The sequence below is a fragment of the Vulpes vulpes genome, chromosome 14 (assembly GCF_048418805.1).
Source record: "Vulpes vulpes isolate BD-2025 chromosome 14, VulVul3, whole genome shotgun sequence".
In the NCBI taxonomy this organism is placed as follows: domain Eukaryota; kingdom Metazoa; phylum Chordata; class Mammalia; order Carnivora; family Canidae; genus Vulpes; species Vulpes vulpes.
The window spans coordinates 121451732-121473213 of record NC_132793.1 but is presented as its reverse complement, the minus strand read 5'-3'; the positions used below and the strand labels follow the sequence as shown (position 1 = coordinate 121473213).

The 21482-nt window shown below is 40.0% G+C and overlaps 1 protein-coding gene across 9 annotated transcripts in view; it reads left to right on the top strand.

Annotated features, from left to right (window-relative positions):
* The first annotated feature begins 6281 nt into the window (after positions 1-6281).
* KLHL5 (kelch like family member 5) overlaps positions 6282-21482 on the top strand; it is an 85996-nt gene continuing 70795 nt past the window's right edge. For 5 of the 9 annotated variants that reach the window (XM_072737864.1, XM_072737871.1, XM_072737867.1 and 2 more), the window contains exons 1-2: positions 6423-6590; positions 11684-11781. In XM_072737864.1, coding sequence (XP_072593965.1) covers positions 11732-11781 — 50 coding nt within the window. In that variant the 5' untranslated portion in view covers positions 6423-6590; positions 11684-11731. Of the gene's footprint in view, positions 6591-11683; positions 11782-21482 lie in introns of all 9 variants that reach the window. The other 4 variants (XM_072737866.1, XM_072737865.1, XM_072737872.1 and 1 more) reach the window with 3 other exon arrangements.

Below are 21482 nucleotides of genomic sequence, written 5' to 3'. Positions count from 1 at the left end.
AAAAAAAGAAATTGACATTGATTTGTAGCCTTACAACTGTTATTTTTTTTAAAGTAAAATCAGTAAAGCTGCTTGTTTTAAAAGTATACAGAAATGCTGAAAGAATTTTTTTAATGCATAAAAATAAATATAAGTACTTTGCATTCATTCCTTTGCCTTGAAGCTTACGGAATCCTAAATTAAGGATTTCTAAAGTTTCATGAAACTGGTAGTCTGATGCTATAGATTAGTGGAAAGGGCCTGTTTGTACATGTTATAGCGCTCAGAGGAAAAAAATGGCCATCACTAATAAATTATTTTTCAAGGCTTCATAGGCAAGGGGTATTTTTTCATTCATTCATTCATTCAACAAATCTTTATGAGTACTTGTGGTCATAGACCTCTTAGCTAGTCAGGAAGAGAAACAAGTTAGCCAATGTCCACAGTACATCAAGTAATTGCTACAATAGAGGGGCACACAGGATTTTGGAGAGGAGTAAAATATATCACCCCAAAATATGCCCCTTTGGCATAAGGATTATTTTAGGCTGATTATTTTTAAGAAACAACAGAGACACTGAAAACCAAACCAAGTAGAAGTTACCATTTTGTAAGCGACATTTACATTCATAAGGCAAATCTCCATTTTTTTAAAAGATTTTATGTATTCATGAGAGACACAGAGAGGCAGAGACACAGAGGGAGAAGCAGGCTCCCTCAAGGAGCCCCATGTGGGACTCGATCCTGGACCTCAGGATCACGCCCTGAGCTGAAGGCAGACGCTCAACCACTGAGCCACCCAGGCGTCCCCAAATCTCCATTTTTAAAAAAGATTTATTTTAAAGAGAGAGAACACACAGTGGGGAGGGGCAGAGGTGGAGGGAGAAAGACTCATAAGCAGACTCTGTACTAAGCGTGGACAGGGCTCTATCTCAGGACCCTGAGATCAGGACCCGGAGATCACAACTGATGCTTAACAGACTATGCCACCCTGGCACCCAGCAAATCTCCATTTTTAAGGGTGTCTCCTCTGTACCAGGAGAGAAGGATGACTAACTCTGTAGAAACTTCTATGGAAAAAGCAACTGTTTTAAATCTTAAACAACTAACTGTTGTTTACTGTGCTTTGCCTGGTAATGTCCCATAACGGGTCTCCCACCCACCCTAACATCTCTTGTCTTTACTGGAGATGGTATTTAAGGTTGTGGCTTGGACTATGTAGGGGAGTTACTCAGTTTTCCTGGTATTTCCCATGGATACAGGAGGTATATATATATTATTAAACTTTTGTTTTTCTATTAACCTTAGATTACAGGGAGTGTCTGAGCCAAGAACTTTAGAAGAGTAGAGGGAAAATTATTCTTCCTCCCCTGCAGTATTATGTGAATACAGAGGAGAAACACACTCAGCCTAGAGAGATCAGGGTAAAGACTGCCAAAGGAGGTAACCCTTAAGTTAGGTCTTTTTTTTTTTTTTTTTAAGATTTTATTAATTTATTCATGAGAGACACAGGGAGAGAGGCAGAGACACAGGCAGAGGGAGAAGCAGGGCTTCCCCATGGGGAAGCCCAATGAGAGACTCGATCCCACGACCCCAGGATCACGACCTGAGCTAAAGGCAGATGCTCAACCACAGAGCCACCCAGGTGTCCCCCTTAAGTTGAGTCTTAAGGGACTTAGGGAAGCAGGGTTAGAAAGGCAGGGCGGTCCAGATGGAGGAAACCTATTTAATGATATAATTGTGGGAGAAATGATACATGCTGGACACTGCAATGGGCACAGGCCTGGGGAGACAGAGAAGAGTTAGATTATGAAGGGTCTTAAAACTGTGCTGTTTGATCTTTACCTTGAAGACAGTGAAGAGTCACTGAAGTGTGTTAAGCAGAGTCCTGGGAAATAAACAGAATCAGGTTTGTGATTTTCAGAAAGGTTGAGGGGACTGGCAGGAAGTACTTAAAGTTATTTTACAAAAACCTTTTTATTTTTTTTCTCAGAGAATGTGACCTGATTGATTGTAGGAGGCTACTTACTATGGGTGGATGGAAATATGTGCATGAGAGAATGTGCATTCCTTCCCAAAGGCCCCAGCACTAGAGCAGTTCTGGGGAATGAAGGGAGTGGCCAGACGGTGGGCTGGGATGACCTTTTCTAGGTGCGGAAAGAGACTTCCACCTGAGGAAGGAGCTCACGTATAGCGTCAGCCCCCAAGCCTGGGACCATGCTGTATTGCTGCGAACCACAGGTAGGAACTGAACAGTACAAGTGAGGCTTTTAGCCTGGACTGTGATCAGGACAGGCTTGATGGCTCTCATGTGAAAGATAGAAGAGTGATCTAATATGTGGAGAAAGGGAGTCAAGAGGGGAAGAAGCTAGGAGAATCCTGCAAATTTATACCTGCCCTTTGAGGACAGATTATTTGTTCCTAGAAGACTGGAAACTGTAAAAGAGCCACTTAACAAATGAATGGACTTATGTGAGTTGCTTACATTTTCCATAACAATTCCATTTTTCTTCTCCTTTAGATTTTAATAAAGTTCGTTGTGAAAATTCCAGATTGGCTTGGCTTTGGTAAAAAGAAGCCAAGGAAGCCTTTTTTTTTTTTCCTTTTTCTTTCTTTCATTCTTCACCCTCACTGCTCCCCTACCCCCCACCCTTACTCTTTTGTATTTAAACTATTTATGAATTACCCTGGGGAACCAAGAGAAACCTGAGTGAAAATCTTAGGTGAACTTCCAGGAGACAAAGTTTGAGTTGGGTTTACTTGGCCAGCTGTCTCTGTCAACATGGAGATTGTCCTTCCAAGGGTATGATCTCCTCCTGCCTTTTAAAGCCATATTGGGATGTCTGGTGGCTCAGCAGTTAAAGCAGCTGCCCTCGGCCCAGGGTGTGATCCTGGAGTCCTGGGATCAAGTCCCATATTGGGTTCCCTGGATGGAGCCTGCTTTTCCCTCTGCCTGTGTCTCTCATGAATAAATAAAAATAAAATCTTAACAAAAAATAAAAAAATAAAACAAAGCTCCATGTTTTAATAGGAGGCTGTTTCATGCCAAAACATGGACATCAGCAGTACTTTTGAAAGAAATCCTAAATCCTCTAAAAGACATCCCATCTCTGGGATCCAGATTTTGAATGTAGACTCTGTATATAATTATATTTAAGGCTCTAATCCTCCTTCCCCACCCACACAAACGTAATCAGGGCAGAAAATGTAATAAATTCATACCATTTCTTTATTAAAAGTGTCTACACACTAGGATTATGTTTGCTCTCTATCAGAACTGCACTTTAACCAGATTAAAACATCGTTAACTTCACCAACACAATTAAAATTATTAGAGTAACTAACAAAAGAGCATTAATAATATCTATCAAGTTATCAGTCATCACATTTAAGCTCAATTATTTCACTTCTGATCACTGCTATATTGTTTCATCTCAGGGAAAAATATTAAGCCTTTGACAGGATTTACTGGTCTATCATTACTCTCTGATCCCATGGATCCATTTATGGGCCAAGTTGTAAAATCTCAGCATAAATTTTTAGCTGTAAACACTTTTTCAAACCCTGTTCCAAAGTATATTGCCAGAAAAGGAGATTAAAAACAGTTATTTCAAATATTAAGTAGGGTGAAAGTGGGCTTTATTTTAGACCTTATCAATACATCTAAGTCCTAAGACTCAGTTATAAGGTGAATTGCACGAAAGCCCTTTGACTATTACAAAAAGGAATATCCGCCATCTTTCCTATGTGAAGCCATTCACTCATTCAAAAGAATTTGTTGAGTATCTACTATGTGACAGACTTGATAAATAATAGACGCTGAGGTGTAACATTGAGCCAAATAGGCAAAATTCTGTTCTCATGGGGTTCACATTCTAGTGGGAACAGAGACAGGTATGTATATATGTCAGGTGGTGCTAAGTGCTGAGAAATGAGGAGCTAGAGAGTGAGGGGAGGCACAGTTTGCAGGTTTACACAGGCTAGACAGGACAGGAGACATGAAGGAAAAGGGAGACAGTCACGAGATTAAGCTGAAAGCCTTCCAGACAGAGGGACAAGCAAAGGCTTTGCTGGCAAGTGCTTGGTGTGTTGGCAGAAGGAGTCCAATGTGGGGAACAGCCTGAGAACAAGCAAGGTAGGAGCTGAGGCCAGCAGCAGGGTACGAGATCATGAGGAATGTTTTATTTCATTTGCTTTTATCAAGGGGATAGAGCAATTAAACTGAAAATACAAATAAGTAAAACAAAGAAAACAGATTTTCTGACAATCTGTTTGACATGAATAAAAGGAAAGGGTTTAGAGGAATTCCTGTCTTAAAGTAGGATTCATTTTTTACTGCAATTGTAATCTGACTACAATGTTTTTCTTTCTTTTTTTTTTTTTTTAAGATTTTATTTATTCATTCATGAGAAACACACAGAGAGAGGCAGAGACATAAAGCAGAGGGAGGGACTCAGTCCCAGGACCCGGGGACCACGCCCTGAGCCAAAGGCAGAGGATCAACCACTGAGCCACACAAGTGCCCCAACTGCAATGTTTTTCCAATCTTTCTCACTACAGACCCAAAAGAGAAAGGCTGAATTAAAATTCTAAAACTAAACAGCAAATGGGGGTGGGGGGAAACTAGAAGAATGTCATTTGCTGTCACTGTGCACAAATGTTAACACTGAAAAAAATCAACCAAGGGCTGAAAAGTAGTACCAAATCCCAAAAATTCTAGTCAAAGGTTTACACAACTACCTTCTGTACTTAAAAACAATGCCACTGAAGTAATTTTTGCTTGTGCGTATAGGTATGGTTGCAAAGGGTATGGGTTTGGGTGGGGTGGAAGTCACAACCACAGAGCTCTGATAACAAATATATCCTGTGCTTTGTAATCAGAGCCCTCAGTGGTCGATTTTGTGATGTCTTTCCTGATTCTAAGTTTTGAGAAGGCCCATCCACTTCCCTTTGAGCTAGCGGTCTTGTCACTGCTTCATTGTTTTATATTATGTTGCTTTTCCTTTACCACTTCCTCAAGCGGGAGGGTACAAAATAGATCCCTAGAGATCTCCCAACCATCCCAGGCAGCTTCTATAATTGCCCTGTTTTTGTGTTGATGACTTGATTATCAGTTTTCTGGACCACATGCTTGCACTGGATTTTTTTTTTTTTTAATTGTGGAGATATACTGAAGATCTACTAAGCAAATGTCATTTTGTGAAGGAGATTGACCACATTCAATCCTCAAGGACAGCATATAGGTAGTTCAAAGTAGCATAAACTGAATCTGCAAAAAAAAAAAAAAAAAAAAAAAAGAACATATGCATTACTTTTTGAGAACCGAAAGCAGGTGGACATTTCTTTTACACGTCACCGAGACCCACTAAGGAAAATCCTTCCCTTCTTTTTGCACCATGAGCTCCACGGAGGCAGAGACCTTAGCTGTTTCGCCCAAGACTGATAACGAGCTAACAAATGTATAAAGCCCTTTAAATTTGTGTTTGACATACAGGCACTAAATAAATTTAGTTCTCGTTATTCTCAGCGCTAAATAAATTTAGTTCTCGTTATTCTCAGCACCTAGCATATAGTTTGTTGCTTAATACACGCTGGCTCCAGGAATTAAAAAGGAACTTACTTCTGTCTAATTCCTATTATTCTCCGCCGCCCCCCCCCCCCCCCCGCCCATCTGAAAACAAGCAATTAAGGGTCCTAATTGCTATGGCACAAACCCACTACCTGGTACACGGTAATTTTCAGACTGTTGCAAGGGATGGAGAAGAGAGGCAACTCTTGGGGAGTCTCGAAGCTCGAGGACGATACAGCCCTGAGTCTAAGGACCAAGACGCCCAGGCCCGCGTGCTCCCAGCGGCGAAGAGCAGCGCGGGGCCTCCTCCTAAACTTCCAGACCCAGGGCCTCCCCTAGCCCCGCTCCAAGGGGCGGGCACAACCGGGATATCGGTCAGGTCCGCCGCCCCGCGCCCCGCCCCCTCCCGGAGCCCCGCCCCCCGGCGTCCGCCGCCCCTCCCCCACGGGGCTTCCTCCGCCCCGAGCGCCCCCAGCCGCGGCCGGCGCCTCGCCTTTCCTCCCCATCCCCTCCACCCCGCCGCCTCCCTCGTCCCCTTCCCCTTCCCCCTCCCCGACCCAGGCCGTCGGCGCGCGCCGCGCTGTGGGAGGGGAGGAAGGGAAAGCGCCAACCGGCGGCGGCGGCGGCGGCGGACGTCTCCGGTCTCTCAGGGCAGGCGGCCCGGCGCGGAGGGGGCGGGGCCTGCGGGCGGGGCGGGGCCTGCGGGCGGGGCGGGGCCTGCGGGCGGGGGCGGGGCGGGCAGCCGCGCGCGCCGCGCCGGGACTGACGGGCGAGCCGGCCGGACCCCCGCCTGCTCGCCCGCCCCCTCCAGGGCTGCCCGCCGAGTTCGCGTCCCCTCGGCCCGGTGCAGCCTGACGGAGGGGGAGTGGCCGGCTCCGCGCCGGCCGGCGCCCGGGGTGAGGCTGCCGGGGAGGGGTTGGGGGCGCCCGTGGGGCCGAGCATCCCTGTCCCCGGCCCGGTGGCCCCCGCCCCCCGCCTGCCCGCCGCCCGCCGCCTGCCCGCCGCCCGCCGCGACCCCCGGCCGCCTCCGGAGCCCGACGCGGTAAGTGCGCCCTCCTCGGCGGCGGGGCGGGGGCTGCGGCGGGCCGGCCGCGCGACCAGGCCCGCTCCCCGCCCCCACGCGCCCCTCGGGCCAGGCCGAGCGGGGCCCCTGCGAGCCGGGACCTGGCCCCGCGGCGTCCGGGGTTCGAGCCCCGGCCCGGCCTCCCCGCCGCGCAGCCGGGCCCGGGACCCGCGAGTGGGCCGCGCTCCGACTTGGGCAAAGTTCCGCGCGCGGTGGAGCGGCGCCGGCCGAGCGTGCCCTGCGTCGCCTCCTGCCCGCACTTTTCCACTAATAAAACCGACTGGAAACCGTTTCGGATTTTTTTTTTTTTTTTTTTTTTTGTATATAGTTATCCTCAGGCTAGCACAATCTCAGTTCCTATTTTAAGTAATTGCCCCGTCCCGAAGGATGGAGAATCAGAAAGGGACTATTTCAATAAAGCCCGGCGAGCCTGCTTGAAACTCCTTGGGGCATTTCAGTGCATACTCCGAGAGCCAAAGCTGATGGGAAAAGTTGGCGGTTGCAAAGAGTAAAAGCGTTACTGCCATCTTTATTACTGTCTCTCATTCGATTTTTAAAAATATTTTGGAATAGTGGATACATGCACAAAAATTCAAAAGGTACAAAACGGATGTACGAAGTCTCTCCCCGCCCACTCGTGCACCCCCAGGCAACTAATATTACCAGTTTCTTTTTTCCCCCCAATATTACCAGTTTCTAATTCATCTTTTCAGAGATGGTGTAATTTGCAAATGCCCTAGTTTCATTCTCTAAAAAGTGAAACTTGTCTGTGTTGTGCCTGGCACCTACTGATCCCCAATAAGTGATAATTTTCCTTCCGTTAAGAGCACAGTTGAATACGTCGTTTTGGTTATTAGACCGCTAAAACAACAATAATGACTTTTTTGTAGTTTTAGGCATTTGTAGATTTGACTGTACTGTGAATGTGTCGTTCTCTTGGTGTCATAACTATGAATGCTTTTACACAAAGGTGAACACAGATATTTTTGGGTAATGGAGCATGCAGGGAAAAATCAATATGAAAGTAGTTAAGATAGGACTTGGGGTCCCTGGATGGCTCAGTGGTTGAGCGTCTGCCTTTGGCTCAGGTCTTGATCCTTGTGTCCTGGGATCAAGTCCCACACAGGGCTCTCCACAGGGAGCCTGCTTCTCCCTCTGCCTGTGTCTCTGCCTTTCTCTCTGTGTCTCATGAATAAATAGATAAAATCTTTTTTTTTTTAAGGTAGGACTTAATATATGCAACATAGAGTTCCAAAAGTGATTTGAAGCCACCTTAGTGTCCATATGGTACAAAAGGATAAAACTAAATGAGAAAACCGAGGCACAGCAGGAAAAAAAAAGAATACAAAGTCAAGGGAAAGGAAAATACCAAGTTCATACTGTAAGATCCTGTACTAAAAGTGAGTCACAGTTTTGGCCTTGGGCTTCAGCAGCCAGCAAAAAAAAAAAAAAAAAAAAAAAAGTCGAGGAGGGATAAGTAAGCTTCAGTGTGTTTCTACTTACAAGATAGAAACAAGCAGGGCATTTTCTCTTGATAAGGCTTGAGAAGAGCATTCTCTCATGGGCCCTGATAAAAAAAGGAGATTAGATTGTATGATGCAGTTGGCAACATCTTTAAAAAAATTCTTACAGAAAGTAATGAATTTTAGACAGTGTTCTTCAATGTAGGGCAGTAATGAAACTCAAGATAAAGTTCCCTGAAGGCTCAACTTGATCCATTCATAACATTTAGAATTACCTAGAACAGTATTTCCCAAACTGTTTTCTAAGAAATGAGCAATCAATAGTTTATTTCTTGAAATAAGAGTCTGAACTCCTAAAGCTTTGAAATAGCTGGGTTAGACAAATTTCAATAGCTTTTAGCTCAATTTCTTGGCTAAAGTGAAAGATTACTCTTTTTTTTTTAAGATTTTATTTTTTTACTTATTTACTCATGAGAGACACAGAGAGAGAGAGGCAGAGACACAGGCAGAAGGAGAAGGAGGCTCCATGCAGGGAGCCCGATGTGGGACTCGATCCCGGGACTTCAGGATCACGCCCTGGGTGGAAGGCAGATGCTCAACCGCTGAGCCACCCAGGTGCCCCAAAGATTACTCTTTTAAAGGAGGATATGTTTGCTGACCTTTTCCAAATTTGACTATTGAGAACCACTGAACCTATAGGAATGGATGGACAGGCAATCCTTCACAAGTAGTTCCTAAACTAAGGTCTGATAAAAATTGGGAGAGCAAAGAGTTTGAGGTTAGCCAATTTGGTAAGAACCAAAGTGAAGATCATCTAAAAGTCAGGATTTTAAGTATACTGTATGTGTATGTATGGAAAAAGCTATCTCTCCCCTGAATTCTTTCATAGTTCCTCACTGTTCTGCAAGTTGCCTGTTTGACCAAGTGATGTCTAGAACTTCTTCCTGTTTTGTCCTGTCAGGCACTCAGGGTCCTGAATTAGACTTTGTTCAGGCAAGTAGAATTGCTTAAAGAATGACTTTCATTATTCTTGGCTGTAACTATGTGATTAAATGTTTGTTTGTTTTTTTTAAAATCACAAACACTATTGCAACTATTAGTATCAAATCCTGGAATTCTGTAGCTATGAGACTTTAGAAAGCATGGTACATAGTGGAATGAGCAAGGAATCTGAAGCCAGAAAAATCTGGGATTGTGCTACTAATGTGTAAAGTTGTTCCCAGTAAGTTTATGATATGAACCTTCCTGAATCTTTTTCCTTGTTTGTAAAATTTGAATGATAACAGCGTATAGTTCATTCAATAGAGGTTGAGGGTCTAATAGGTATTGTGGTAGAAAAACAGTTTTAAGGGAACAAATAAAATATGTTCAAAATGTGTCAAGAATCCTTTACTTTTTTTTCCATTCCCGAGTTCAGATGGCAAGAGTTTGGAAGGCAAGGAGTATCACCTCATCCAAATGTGTTTGGTTCCTGAATTTCAGACAGCAGGTGGTGGGAGTTGAGAGAATGAGGGATTGGTCCAAAAATGTATCTGACTCCATGAGCTCCTGTGTTTGGGTTTTGAGAGTCTGGATGATGAGGTGCACTTATAGAAGAAAGTAGTCTATAAATGATGCAGTGCCATACAAAATGTTACTAATCTAAAGATGAATTGAAAACCAGAGCGGTTCATTTTTACATGCCATGTATGAGAGAAGTGTTTGATGAATATATCAGGTAGGGTAAATTATGCTATTGTAACAGAAGACCCTCACATTTCAGTGGTTTAGAAAAAGGTTTGTTTCTTAGTCACAGGACTTGTCCAATTAGAGTCAACAGGAGAATTCTGTTCCAGGTAGTCATCTGGAGCTCCAGTTTATCAGAGGCTCTATCTTAAGACTTGCTTCCACAATTTTAGGCCTGGGGGTATTGAATTACACATTGTCTTTTAAAGGCTTCTCCCTGGATATGACTCCTGTTAACTTCCCCTGCCCTTTTATTTGGCCAAACAAGTCATGTGGCTACAGCCAACTTCCAGGAGATTGAGAAATGCAATTCTATCATGTGCCCAGAAGGAGGAGAACTGAAATAGTCTGCAGACAGTCTTAATGACATTAGTAAGGGGACAGTGTAGTCCCATGAGTGAACACAAAATCTGAATAAATGAAATCCAAATTATGCCTTTAGTACTTAGAGCACAGAATATAGCATCTTTTGTGTATGTATGTGTGTTTAATCATAGAATTATGCTAATGAGAATTGCAAAGAATATTTTTTATTAATTAGAAATGAAATGCTTTTGAAAACTCCATAATTAGACATACTGTTTTGACCAAGTAGATTTCCTTCTTTTCTAATTATATGTTCATTCAGTAAACATTTAAATGTGTTAAATGTGTGTATAAAGCACTGTTAGATCCTGTGAGAATAAAAAGATGAATGGGAGTTTACAACCCCATATAAAATAGCTATAATTGAGTTCTCTCTCTCTCTCTCTCTCTTCAAAGCAACATTAACAATTTTTCAATATGATAAAACCTGATTATGTATACACTTTACCCCAATCACTGTTTTGGGGTAGGGATTTTTTTGGTGACAAATTAAACTAGCTTAAGCAAAAGGAATGTTTCATTAAAAAAAGGATATAGCTCTATGTCACAGAGTCCAAGAGCAGGGAGGGCAGCTCAGTCTCAGAGGCAACCGACACCAGTAACAGGAAGTTAGGAGCTTGGGGCTGCTCTTCCTCTCCACGTTTCCCTGATAATCTTGCTAGTGTCTCTCTGCATGTGTACTTCATTCCTTTTTCTCTGTTGACTGATTATTTTGCTTTTAAATGGGTGTTTTAACCTAAGAATTCACACAGTTAAAGGAAACTAACTAGAGCCATTAGCAAGTCCAGAAGAACTAAGTTTTGTTTTGTTTTGTTTTGTTTTTTGTTTTTTCTCAGTGCCACATCTTGGTTAGTTCTTAAATTAACCACTATCAGAATTTGGAAATAATAGAGTTGACCCTAAAGAATAACAAGTTAGGGTAGTTGGCAACTTTGTAATAGAGAAGGAGGCAGTTCTAATAGTTTGGAATTAAAGAAAGCTGTTGATGCCATTGAAAGTTCCACTACACAAATAACATCAAGTTTCACATTCTATCAGGGCAGGCTGATTAGGATAATTGGGGTAAGGAGGTAGAGTTAGAGCTGACTTGTAACAACACTGTTCCTTCACTGAACCACTGGTAAACTCCATCTCCTTTGTAATCCTTTCCTCCATCCCTTCTCTTTCTCCCAAGGTAGATATTACTGAATTGTCTAACTCTTACAAATCACCTGCTTTTGATACTGATACAGGGCCCCTTGGCTTCTCCCTCCATGGCTAATAATGTGGAAAAAGGGAGCATTCGATATACAGCCTTGCTCTGCACTTTTCTACAATTGGTATAGGTACTCTATCTGGACATTTTATACTTTAACTTGCTATTGCCATACCTCTCCATCAGCTTCAACCTATTTTTTATTCTCAATGAATTTCCATTCTTTTTCTGTAAGTGTGTACACTTCGCTTCTCTTAGCAAATTTTCCTTGCATTCTTCACCTGGGCAATATCTCTTTTCTTTCTGGTTGCAAATATCCATAGCTTCATCTCAGCAGATGACTGAAGGAATGGACTAAGGGGACGTAGTATATGTTACCTGGAAGATGTTCTCCCCAGAAAAGGAATAACAACAGGGAGAGGTGAGTAAAGAGCTGTGTATTTGATTTGTCAGGAATATATATTAATCTAAAAGAGCAGATGGGGTGGGGGGAAGGGTTTGGGTCCAGATTATAGAACACCTGGAATGTCATTCTAAGGTGTTCTTTTACTTTTCTTGCTGTGCTAATGGACGAGTCTTTTTAGGTTCAACTAAACAGTCAGAAAACCACCATAGGCTTGTTTACTTAGAAGGATATCAGACAGGAACCACAGCTTGCCAGCAAGGCAGCATCAAATGTTCCTCATCAGTGGCTGTGATCCTCACAGCAGTCCATGTAAGCAGTTCCTGTAGCCATCTGGGAGTCCTTGCTCTAAGTGAAAGCTCAGCTGAAGGAGAGAAAGCTCACAAAAGGTAGATGCAGGAACTGCCTTGGTTTGAAAAAAATCTTGTGTGTCACAGAAGACTATGCCATATAGCTCCACAGACTTAGCTTCCAGGGACCCCATAAGGGGTATAACAATTATAAGAGCTATCACACTCAGGGAAGTCAAAATTATGGTTTCCTATGAGGTATTTATAGTTTATTTATAGTTCCCCTGGGTCCAGATGCAAATTTACTAATCATTCTTACTATAAGCAATGTTGCCTAGTAACATAGTTGGCATACCTAACTTTTATCAGATCGCCAGGGAACAGAGCTAAGAGAGTTAACTGAAGGTTAAATGCAGAAGAGAAAAAGATTTAACTTCACTCACAGTTGTATTCCCCATAGTGTCTTCCATCGCCCGTTTTTTGGAAAGTATTCATTAATAGCCATTTTGCTTCATTTGATGTAGTGTGTTTTAACTCCTTTTATGACAGAGTGTGAAATAGGAAGAAAGGTTGAAAAGAAAGTAAGGTTGGAAAGTTAGCAAGAACTACTAGATTGTTAGAAACACTGATTTCCATACTAAAGATCTTGGCTTTTAGTTAGCTTGTGGGTGATAGAAAACAAAAGTTTTAAGTAGTATGGTCAAGAATTGGATTTTGGGAGGTTACTTTGGCTGTAGTGTGGAGAGTGAATGAAAGGAGATTAGACTTGAGGCTGGTTCACTTTTAGTTAATATTTGCCTTTCTTTGGGGAGATATTTCTCTGATCAGCAGAAAGGGGACTACCCAATTCTCCTCCACAGGAGGGTATTGGTGGGCAGATTCAGCATGGTGCTTTGGAGGGGCCTGACTAGTTTGTCCTAAATTTGTCACTCCTCCCACCCCCACTGGCAATGAGGAGTTTGGGGGCACTGCTCTGAACTGCCTCCACTGATTGCCCTTTGACTCACTGACATCACTCATTTTGCTTTTTGCTAGAGTTGAATTACAGAATGAACTGGTGCTTTTTTTTTATTTTTTAAAGGTCTAGTTATAGGGCAAGCCAGGGAGTTTCTTTATAATGGTTAACCGGTGTAACATTTGTATTAACTGTTTCTAATTACAAGCAGCTGAGAGAGTGCTCCACATTTTTCTCTATTGCTTACATTGTCCTTTACTACCCTGACCCAGCTTTCACTATTCCATCTAATAAGCAGTTTATAAAATCTGATTGGTTCTGCAGCAGAATCAACTTGATCTGTGATTGGCTTATTACGTGTACAGAGAACCCAGCTAATTTTGCTTGATTATATTTGTGTCTAGAGAGTACTGATTGATTACTTTATTCTCCTCCATCACCATAAGGCTACATAGAAGATAGAAATACTGGATTCGGTTTAGGTCAGTAAAAGACAAAATGATGGTTATCCAGATTATTACTTTTTATGGCACATAAGACAGTTGGGTGTCTCAGCACATGCCAACCATAAAGGATCAAGCAGGACTTTGTGGTTTGCCATTATCTTTACGGTATTACAGTCTTCATCCTTGTGCCACAGTGAATATATGCCGAAATTCACAAAATCTAAGAGTGGGTGGCAAGGAAATATCTCTTTTTTTAACCTGTCATCAAGTTAAAGGGTTTTTTTTAAAAAGTAAACATTTTGTTATAATTATGTTGTGGTCTTCATAGTATCAACTGTGATAACTTTTATAGATGAGTTCAGAGATTAAAAGAGCATATAATATTTAACTGATTTTTTAAGTGTTGTTTGCTTTACTACCAGATATTAGTACCAATAAATAGCTGGGAGATGAAAAGGTACTTTTGATATATATTAATATAGGTCAGCCCTTTACCCTCTAAGAATTAGTGACAGAAGTTGGGAAGGAGTCAAGTGGGAGGAAATCTGGGAGACTCTTGTACTTTAGGAATAAAGGCCACTTTGGCATTTAGTTGTAATTGTCATGAATTTAGTATTTTGTTATATTGGGAGTGATGTGTGCTTTAAGGGCTGTCTTTTTTGTTTTGTTTTGGTTGGTTGGTTTCTTTTTTTACTTTTAGTGCCTTATTTGCTTTTATTTTAGTCAGATCTTATTGGTAAAGAATTTAAGTCTGCTCTACAACTCCTTGATATCTAACCTTGTACAAATCAACAATAGTCTGAATCTGCTACCCATTCGGACAATGGGGGTAAATATCTACTCTACCTTCTCACAATGTAGTTTTGAGTTCCAAATGAGAATACTTTTTATGCAAGAAGCAATGTGGAATACTTGAAAGTATATAGTCTTTAGAGTCAGTCCTGGATTCACATTGAACCCTGATACTCAGCAGATATCTGTAACCTCACTTGACTTCAGTGTCCTCATATGTCAGGGGAGAAAGGAATGACACCTTTTGCTAGAGTGAGACAACTAAAGACCCACTCAATGTAGAATACTTCATATATTACCATTCACGTTTGCGCACTTAGGAAATAGTAGCTGCCATTAGAAATCCAAATCCTTAATATTTGCACATACTATTTACTTAATCCCATTGAACTCAAAAGAAAACTGAAGGCCAAAGAGGTGATTTGCCCAAATTATACAGTTAGCTGGTGTATTCATTATTGACTCAAGCTTTCTGCTATATCACTTAGGCTACCATTAATAAGTAATAATGTGAGAAAATAATAGCATAGTTTGAGTTGACTCATAGTTTTAACCTAATGCGCTCCCTCTGAGTTGACTCATAGTTTTAACCTAATGCACTCCCTTCTCTCTGTAAATTGTACTTACTGGTCCCCAGGGCCAACTAAATATGGCTAAATAGGATGCCCTGTAGTAGGGCACAACCATGCACAAACTGTGTGCTTACCTGATGAGTACTCACCAAAAGTTGGTTGTGTTTATTCACAAACCTGTTTTTAACAGTAATGCTTATTATAATAATTATGAATGTTATGTTTTAACAGTTATGCTTATTATAATAATCATGAATATTATGTTTTTAACAGTTTGCTTATAATAATAATTACATATAAGTGTGTTAATGAAGATAAGGAAAAGAGAAGTCATTCTTTGAAAATGAAGTTGAATACTCTGGGACATCTCAGTATAAAAGTTCTTAACAAATTTGTTATCAAATTTGATGAAAGCTGGTTAATTGTAATTGTATCAAATTTGATGAAAGCTGGTTAATTGTATACTGACATCTCAGTATAAAAGTTCTTAACAAATTTGTTATCAAATTTGATGAAAGCTGGTTAATTGAAAGACTGGGGGGATGGGGGGGTTTGGGGGTGGGTGTATGTTGGAGATCATCAAAGTCTAAAGCAGTGAGTGTTAAAGTTCATGGGCCATCTAACTGGTTTTAGACCATTAGTAGTCTCAAGGAAGTGAGCTCACCCTGAAATGTAAATGAGCCACATCACTAAGCACACTGTTTTGTTCAGCTGACTTTTTTTTTTTTCATGGTAACACTTTCTCCTTCAAAGAAGTGCATTAATTTACATTCTGGCACAAGCTTTTTATCTCATGGTAGACAGACCAGTAGTCTAATAGATTCTGTATTCATATTATTTTTGAAGTACTTTTAAGTTCTCTCTCCATTAATAGAAACCCTAAATGGAAATCATGGATGTTGGGTCATTGTGGGCATGGCTTCTACAAGAAAGGACCCGGACTCAGTAGGGGGCCCACATCAAATATGTGGCATTGACCCTATATGAAAAGATCTGTGAATGAATGTATATGTATGTGTTTCGGTTAAAATCTTTAAAGATACGTGAATAGGGCACCCCGGGTGGCTCAGCGGTTTAGCGCTGCCTTCAACCCAGGGCATGATCCTGGAGACCAGGGATCGAGTCCCACATCGGGCTCTCTGCATGGAGCCTGCTTCTCCCTCTGCCTGTGTCTCTGCCTTTCTCTTTCTCTCTCTGTGGCTCTCATGAATAAATAAATAAATATATTTTAAAAAAATAAAGATATGTGAATATAATTTTTACAGCTACTGACGTTTCCATTTAATGGACTAACTATGAGGTTCCATCTGACAAAGGGCTTTTACAGACATCCAGCTAGACTGAAAATATATGCTTTGACCTTCCATCCTATGCATGCCTCTGTGTATCTTTACCATGCTGTATTGTAATTTTTAAATTGAATGTCAATTCCTACATTGTAAGTGTCTCAAAAACCATGGTTCTTTCTATTACCTTCATAGAGTTTCTAGTCTAGGGAAGCAGGCAGACATTAAATAAGTATTTTTGGTGGGATTATTGAATTATCTACACAAGTAGTTTTGGATGCAGTCTGATCATGTAACAAGGAGACATAATTGAGTTCGAAGGTTAAAATTTACCTTAGTCATTTTTTTCACCTTGGTCTTATGTAAGTACATGACAGTGCTTTGAGGGTACACAAAGAAATAAAATTCCTATGTTAGATAGCTTTTACCATGAAACAACTTCAATTTTCAGTGTATTTCAGAGTTCTCAACTGCTGAGCTTTTAATCCTCTGCATAGTTTACAAAGCTGAATCTCTTAGGATATTACAATTGAATTTAAATTCAACATTTATTTTTAATTTTCAATTATGGATTAAACCAGAACTATTTCCCAATTGTTTTTTTAACAAAGTGAAAGATTTAACATTGTGCTAGAATCCTTATTTTGAATTTCAGATTGTATTCTAAGGTTTTTTGTTTTTTTTTTAATTACAAAAGAAATTTTTGCTGCCATGTGTTGTAACTAGTGAAAAGAATGGAAAAATAACCAGTGTTAACAGCCCAGGGCCCATCTATCCACACTCTAAATTTCTGATTTCTTAAAGAGATTGATATTTAACTGTAAAATAGAAAGACTCCAGAACTCTGTTCCTCTATTTGGTTGCTAGATACTTAATTAAAACCAAATTTACCTAAACTACACTCAATCCTCCTGAAACTGTAACTTTCTTACTTCTTTCTTCCGGTTGATGTTACCATTCTTCCAAGCACCCAGGTTTGAAAATGCTGTCATCTTTGAGTGCTTCCTGTTCATTTGCGACAGACATCTTCTAACTTCTGTCTCTAATATCTTTAATGCCCATCTCCCTGTCAGATCTCATTGCCTCCAGCCAAGGTTAAACTATACCTCTCACCTTGAAAAGTTTTCTAACTGTTTCCCTACTGACAGCCTCTTCCCTCACAAATCTGTTCTTCACTGTTGCCAAATTTTTTTGAAGCATACCTCATTTGACTCAATAACCTCATCATCTCACAGATAAAGGACATACTTCCTCCTTGATAATTCAGTAAGAGCATCATTCAAAACCCTCTTCTGCTAGATTTTAAGATCTTTGAAATCAAGATCTGTGTCGTTCATTTATTCATTTATTCTTTGATTTAAATTTAGTAGGTATTTGAATGCTATGCACTATATCAGGTGTTAGGGATATAGTGGTCCCCACCCTGATAGATATTATTGTCTGTTTTCTTTTTTAAGTTCTTTCTGCATACAGCACAAAGATGTGTTGAATTTACATAAACAGGTTTTTTTCCCCACATTTATAAAATTCGCTTTTTATGGAGTTGGAGGAAAGGTACAGAATATCTGATATATTTCTGAAATTAAAGCTTAAATTTTACATATTTTCTAATCTGTGTAAATTATTTTCTGCCAGCATTTTGAAATGTTTGGAATTTAAGAGTTCGTGGAATTATATTAGTTTTCAAATGTTTAAACCAAATTCTGATAAAAGACCTATTTTGACTAAGTTTTAAAAGTATCCTGGAACATCAGACTTTAAAAGATTCTTTGAAATCATGTGTTGTAACTCCTTCTCATAGTTGAAGGAAAACAAAATTATTGAAGTGTTTATGCAATCTATATTACACATAAAACTATAGGAATAGATTCATTATAATTGATTACTCATAAAACAAATACTGTTGTCTTAAAAACTATGTGAAGAAAGGTTTGTATAATAACGATTACCCATATAACCCAGTTATTCAGTAGCTTTGATTTTTAATGTGGAGTAAAGCTGTGCCTTTAGAAGTCACCCTGTTAAAGTGAGCTCGTCTACAGTTTATCTTAATGACATTTCAGTGTTGCTGTTACAGTACTGAATAGAGTCATCTCATAAATTCATAAGCTAACATTTGAGCAGAGTTGAAGCAGAAATTGCATGTGGACTCTTTAATTACATTTTGAAAAATGTATTCATAATCAACACTTTCCCATTTTAAGTAGTTTGAGCTCTACCTCAAGTTTCAGGAAAGCCAACTTATTAAACTAAAAGAGAGGTGCAAAGTATAATTTGATAATCAGTTTGAAGAAAATATTGGTCAGCCTGAAAAACCATTGGCTATTTAGCCATTAGATTTCAAAGTGATAAAAAACTTTATGCCTAAAGAATGAAATAGAAGAAGGAAATTGTTAGAGTAACATGTTGTGATTTTCTCTTAAGCTGAAAAAATACTAGGAAGGTTTTGTCATCAGAAGTAAATTTTTTTTAATATTTTAAAAATTAGTCTTTAATAATTTCAAAAATGTATATATTTTTATTATTTCTCATAATTGTTGGATATATTCATTCATTAGAGAAATATTTATTGAGCACCTACTGTCTGCCAGGTACCATGCTAAGTACAAAGGCTATAGTGATTAACCAAAGCCCTACTGGAGCTTACTTTGTAGTAAGGATAAAGATGGTAACTAAAGGAATAAACATCTAGTATGCCAGGCAATGATAAGTGCTATGAAAGGAAGTTCAAGAGTCGGGGGATAGAGAACAGGGAGGGATCTAATTTATAAGGAGTAGTCCATGCAGGCCACTTTGATAATATAACAATATACTGACTTTTATTTTTTTTCTTTTTGATTTTATTTATTTTGAGAGAGAGAGAGAGCGCACCAGCAGAGGGAGGGGCAGAGGGAGAAGCAGATTCCTGGCTGAGTGAGGAGCCCCACTTGGGGCTCGATCCCAGGACTCTGTGATCATGACACAAACTGAAAGCAGAGGCTCAGCCGACTGAGCCACCCAGGTGCTCAGTATAATGACTTTTAATATGTATTGATCTTGTATAAAATAGTTCCTGTACTTCTCATCTGAGTTGAATAGTTTTTGAGCAAAACAATTTTATATTGTTTGGCAAAAGTTGATGAGAAAGAAGGAAAAGTGTAAGTAAAATAAATGCTAAGAGACTCCTGGTGGCTCAGTTGGTTAAGTGTCTACCTTTGGCTCAGGTCATGATCTCAGGATCCTGGGATCGATCCCCAAGCCAGGCTCTGTGCTTAGCATGGGTCTGCTTGTCCCTCTCCCTCTGTTGCTCCCCATGCTCTCTCTCTCATAAATAAATAAAATCTTTTTTAAAAATGGTGTATTTCATGCCGTGAAAGTGTTAATTCTTAAGCTTACTACATATTTTTTCATAAAGTGTGGCCCAAGAATTGAGTTAAAGCTGGGAAATAATTTCCATAAAGCTCTTTCTAACATGGGGTTAATAAGCTACTGTATCAATAGATAATTTTTTGACTTTTTTGCCAGAATGAAGATTTTTCCCCAAAGTACCCATGCTTAGACAAACTTAACCTTAGGCAAAACTATTAAATAGAGATTTAGCTGTAAGGGATTTTGAGCAAATTCTGTCTTTGAAGACTACTTTCCAACTTCGCTTGTCTAAATTCTCTCCACTTGCCAGCATTTCCCTCATTCAATTTGACATTTAGAATTTTTGTGGCCATATTAGTCTTTTATTTTTTAACTCTTTTATTAAAATGTTCTATTTTACTATAACTGTTATTTTATCCTCTTCCTAGGTCCTTTTTTAAAATTGTTTTAATTTTTTAAATATTTATTTACTCATGAGAGACACACACAGAGAGGCAGAGACATAGGCAGAGGGAGAAGCAGTCTCCCTCGGGGGGAGACCAATGCAGGACTCAATCCCAGGACCCCAGGATCATGACTTGAGCCAAAAGCAAAATGCTCAAACACTGAGCCACCAAGGTGCCCCCTCTTTTCTAGGTTTTTATTTGTTTTTTCTTTGATTATAATTGCTAGAACGTAAGAGGATATACTGGCAAATTTTTTAACAGCTGGATCTTTATTAACTCTGTCACTTTATTTCTTAATTTTTTAGTTTCTCCTCTAATCTTTATTATTTCATGACTCCTTTTAGAGGGCTGATTTGATTTTCATCTTGAGCAGACTGCTTAATGCATGCCTTTCCTTTTAAATAATCGATGCATTTAGAAAGTTATAAATCTTACAACAGAAGTAGTATCCCTCCTCCTGTGATTATCTAAACCATCCACTGTGCTCAGGTGCCTTCCTCCCCTTCTATCAAAGTCTTCACTGTTTTTTGCTTCACTGCTTCTCCCTACAATCATCAATCTCATCTTCCTGCTGGACTGTTTTCATCATTCTAATATGTTCCATATTTTAAAAAATCAGCAAATAAGCAAATCCATTACCTCAGTTCCTCACCTCTTCCAGCTCCAATCCCATTATGCAGCCTCACCGTTCAGATTTTCTGAACAAGTTGTGTATACACTTCCTCTCTTATTCCTCTCATATTCCATTAGCTTTTAATCCCACCACACTCTGGCTTTGTCTGCACCCCTTTTACTGAAACTGCTCCTATCTGATTTGGCAAAATCTTTATAGTGACAATTCCAGCGGACATTTTTCTTTGCATGTGGTTCCAAGCCTCTTATTTGGTATTGTGACTATGCCTTTTGTTGTGAAACACCTTTATCCTTTGACTTGCCTGACACCAGATCCTGAGGATTTTCCTCTACTTTATTGGTTATTCCTTTCCAGTCTCCTTTGGTGGCTTCTCCACTATTAGACTTCTCTTAGAGTTTTTTGGAGCTTAGATCTAAGTTCTGGGAACATTTATCCAACTATCTGACATCTCCACTTAGACGTCTCAAAGGTACATGTAACTTAACATAATGAGAAGTGAACACCAATTTAAAAAATATAACTAATGAGGAAATGTAATAAAATGGATATAAGGTAAATGTACTCAATACTTTTTGTTAAAGATCTTACTTATTTGAGACAGAGGGGGAGAGAGAACACAAGTGGGGAGGAGAGTCAGAGGGAGAGCTCAGTGGGGAGTCTGATGCGGGACTCCATTCCAGGACCCTGAGATCATGACCTGAGCCAAAGGCAGACGCTTAATAGACTGAGCCACACATGCGCCCTTCAATACTTTTATTATAATAGTAATAACCATGTGGAAATGAAACTAGAAAAAATTATTGCATTTACTATGGTGACAAAAAAAAAGTTGAAAGGACTTAATAAAAAAATTTAGTAAGAAAAGCATAGAACCTATAGTTAAAAGATTTTAAAATCTTATTGGTGAACATGAAATCTGTATAAACTAAACAACATATATGCTTAGAAGT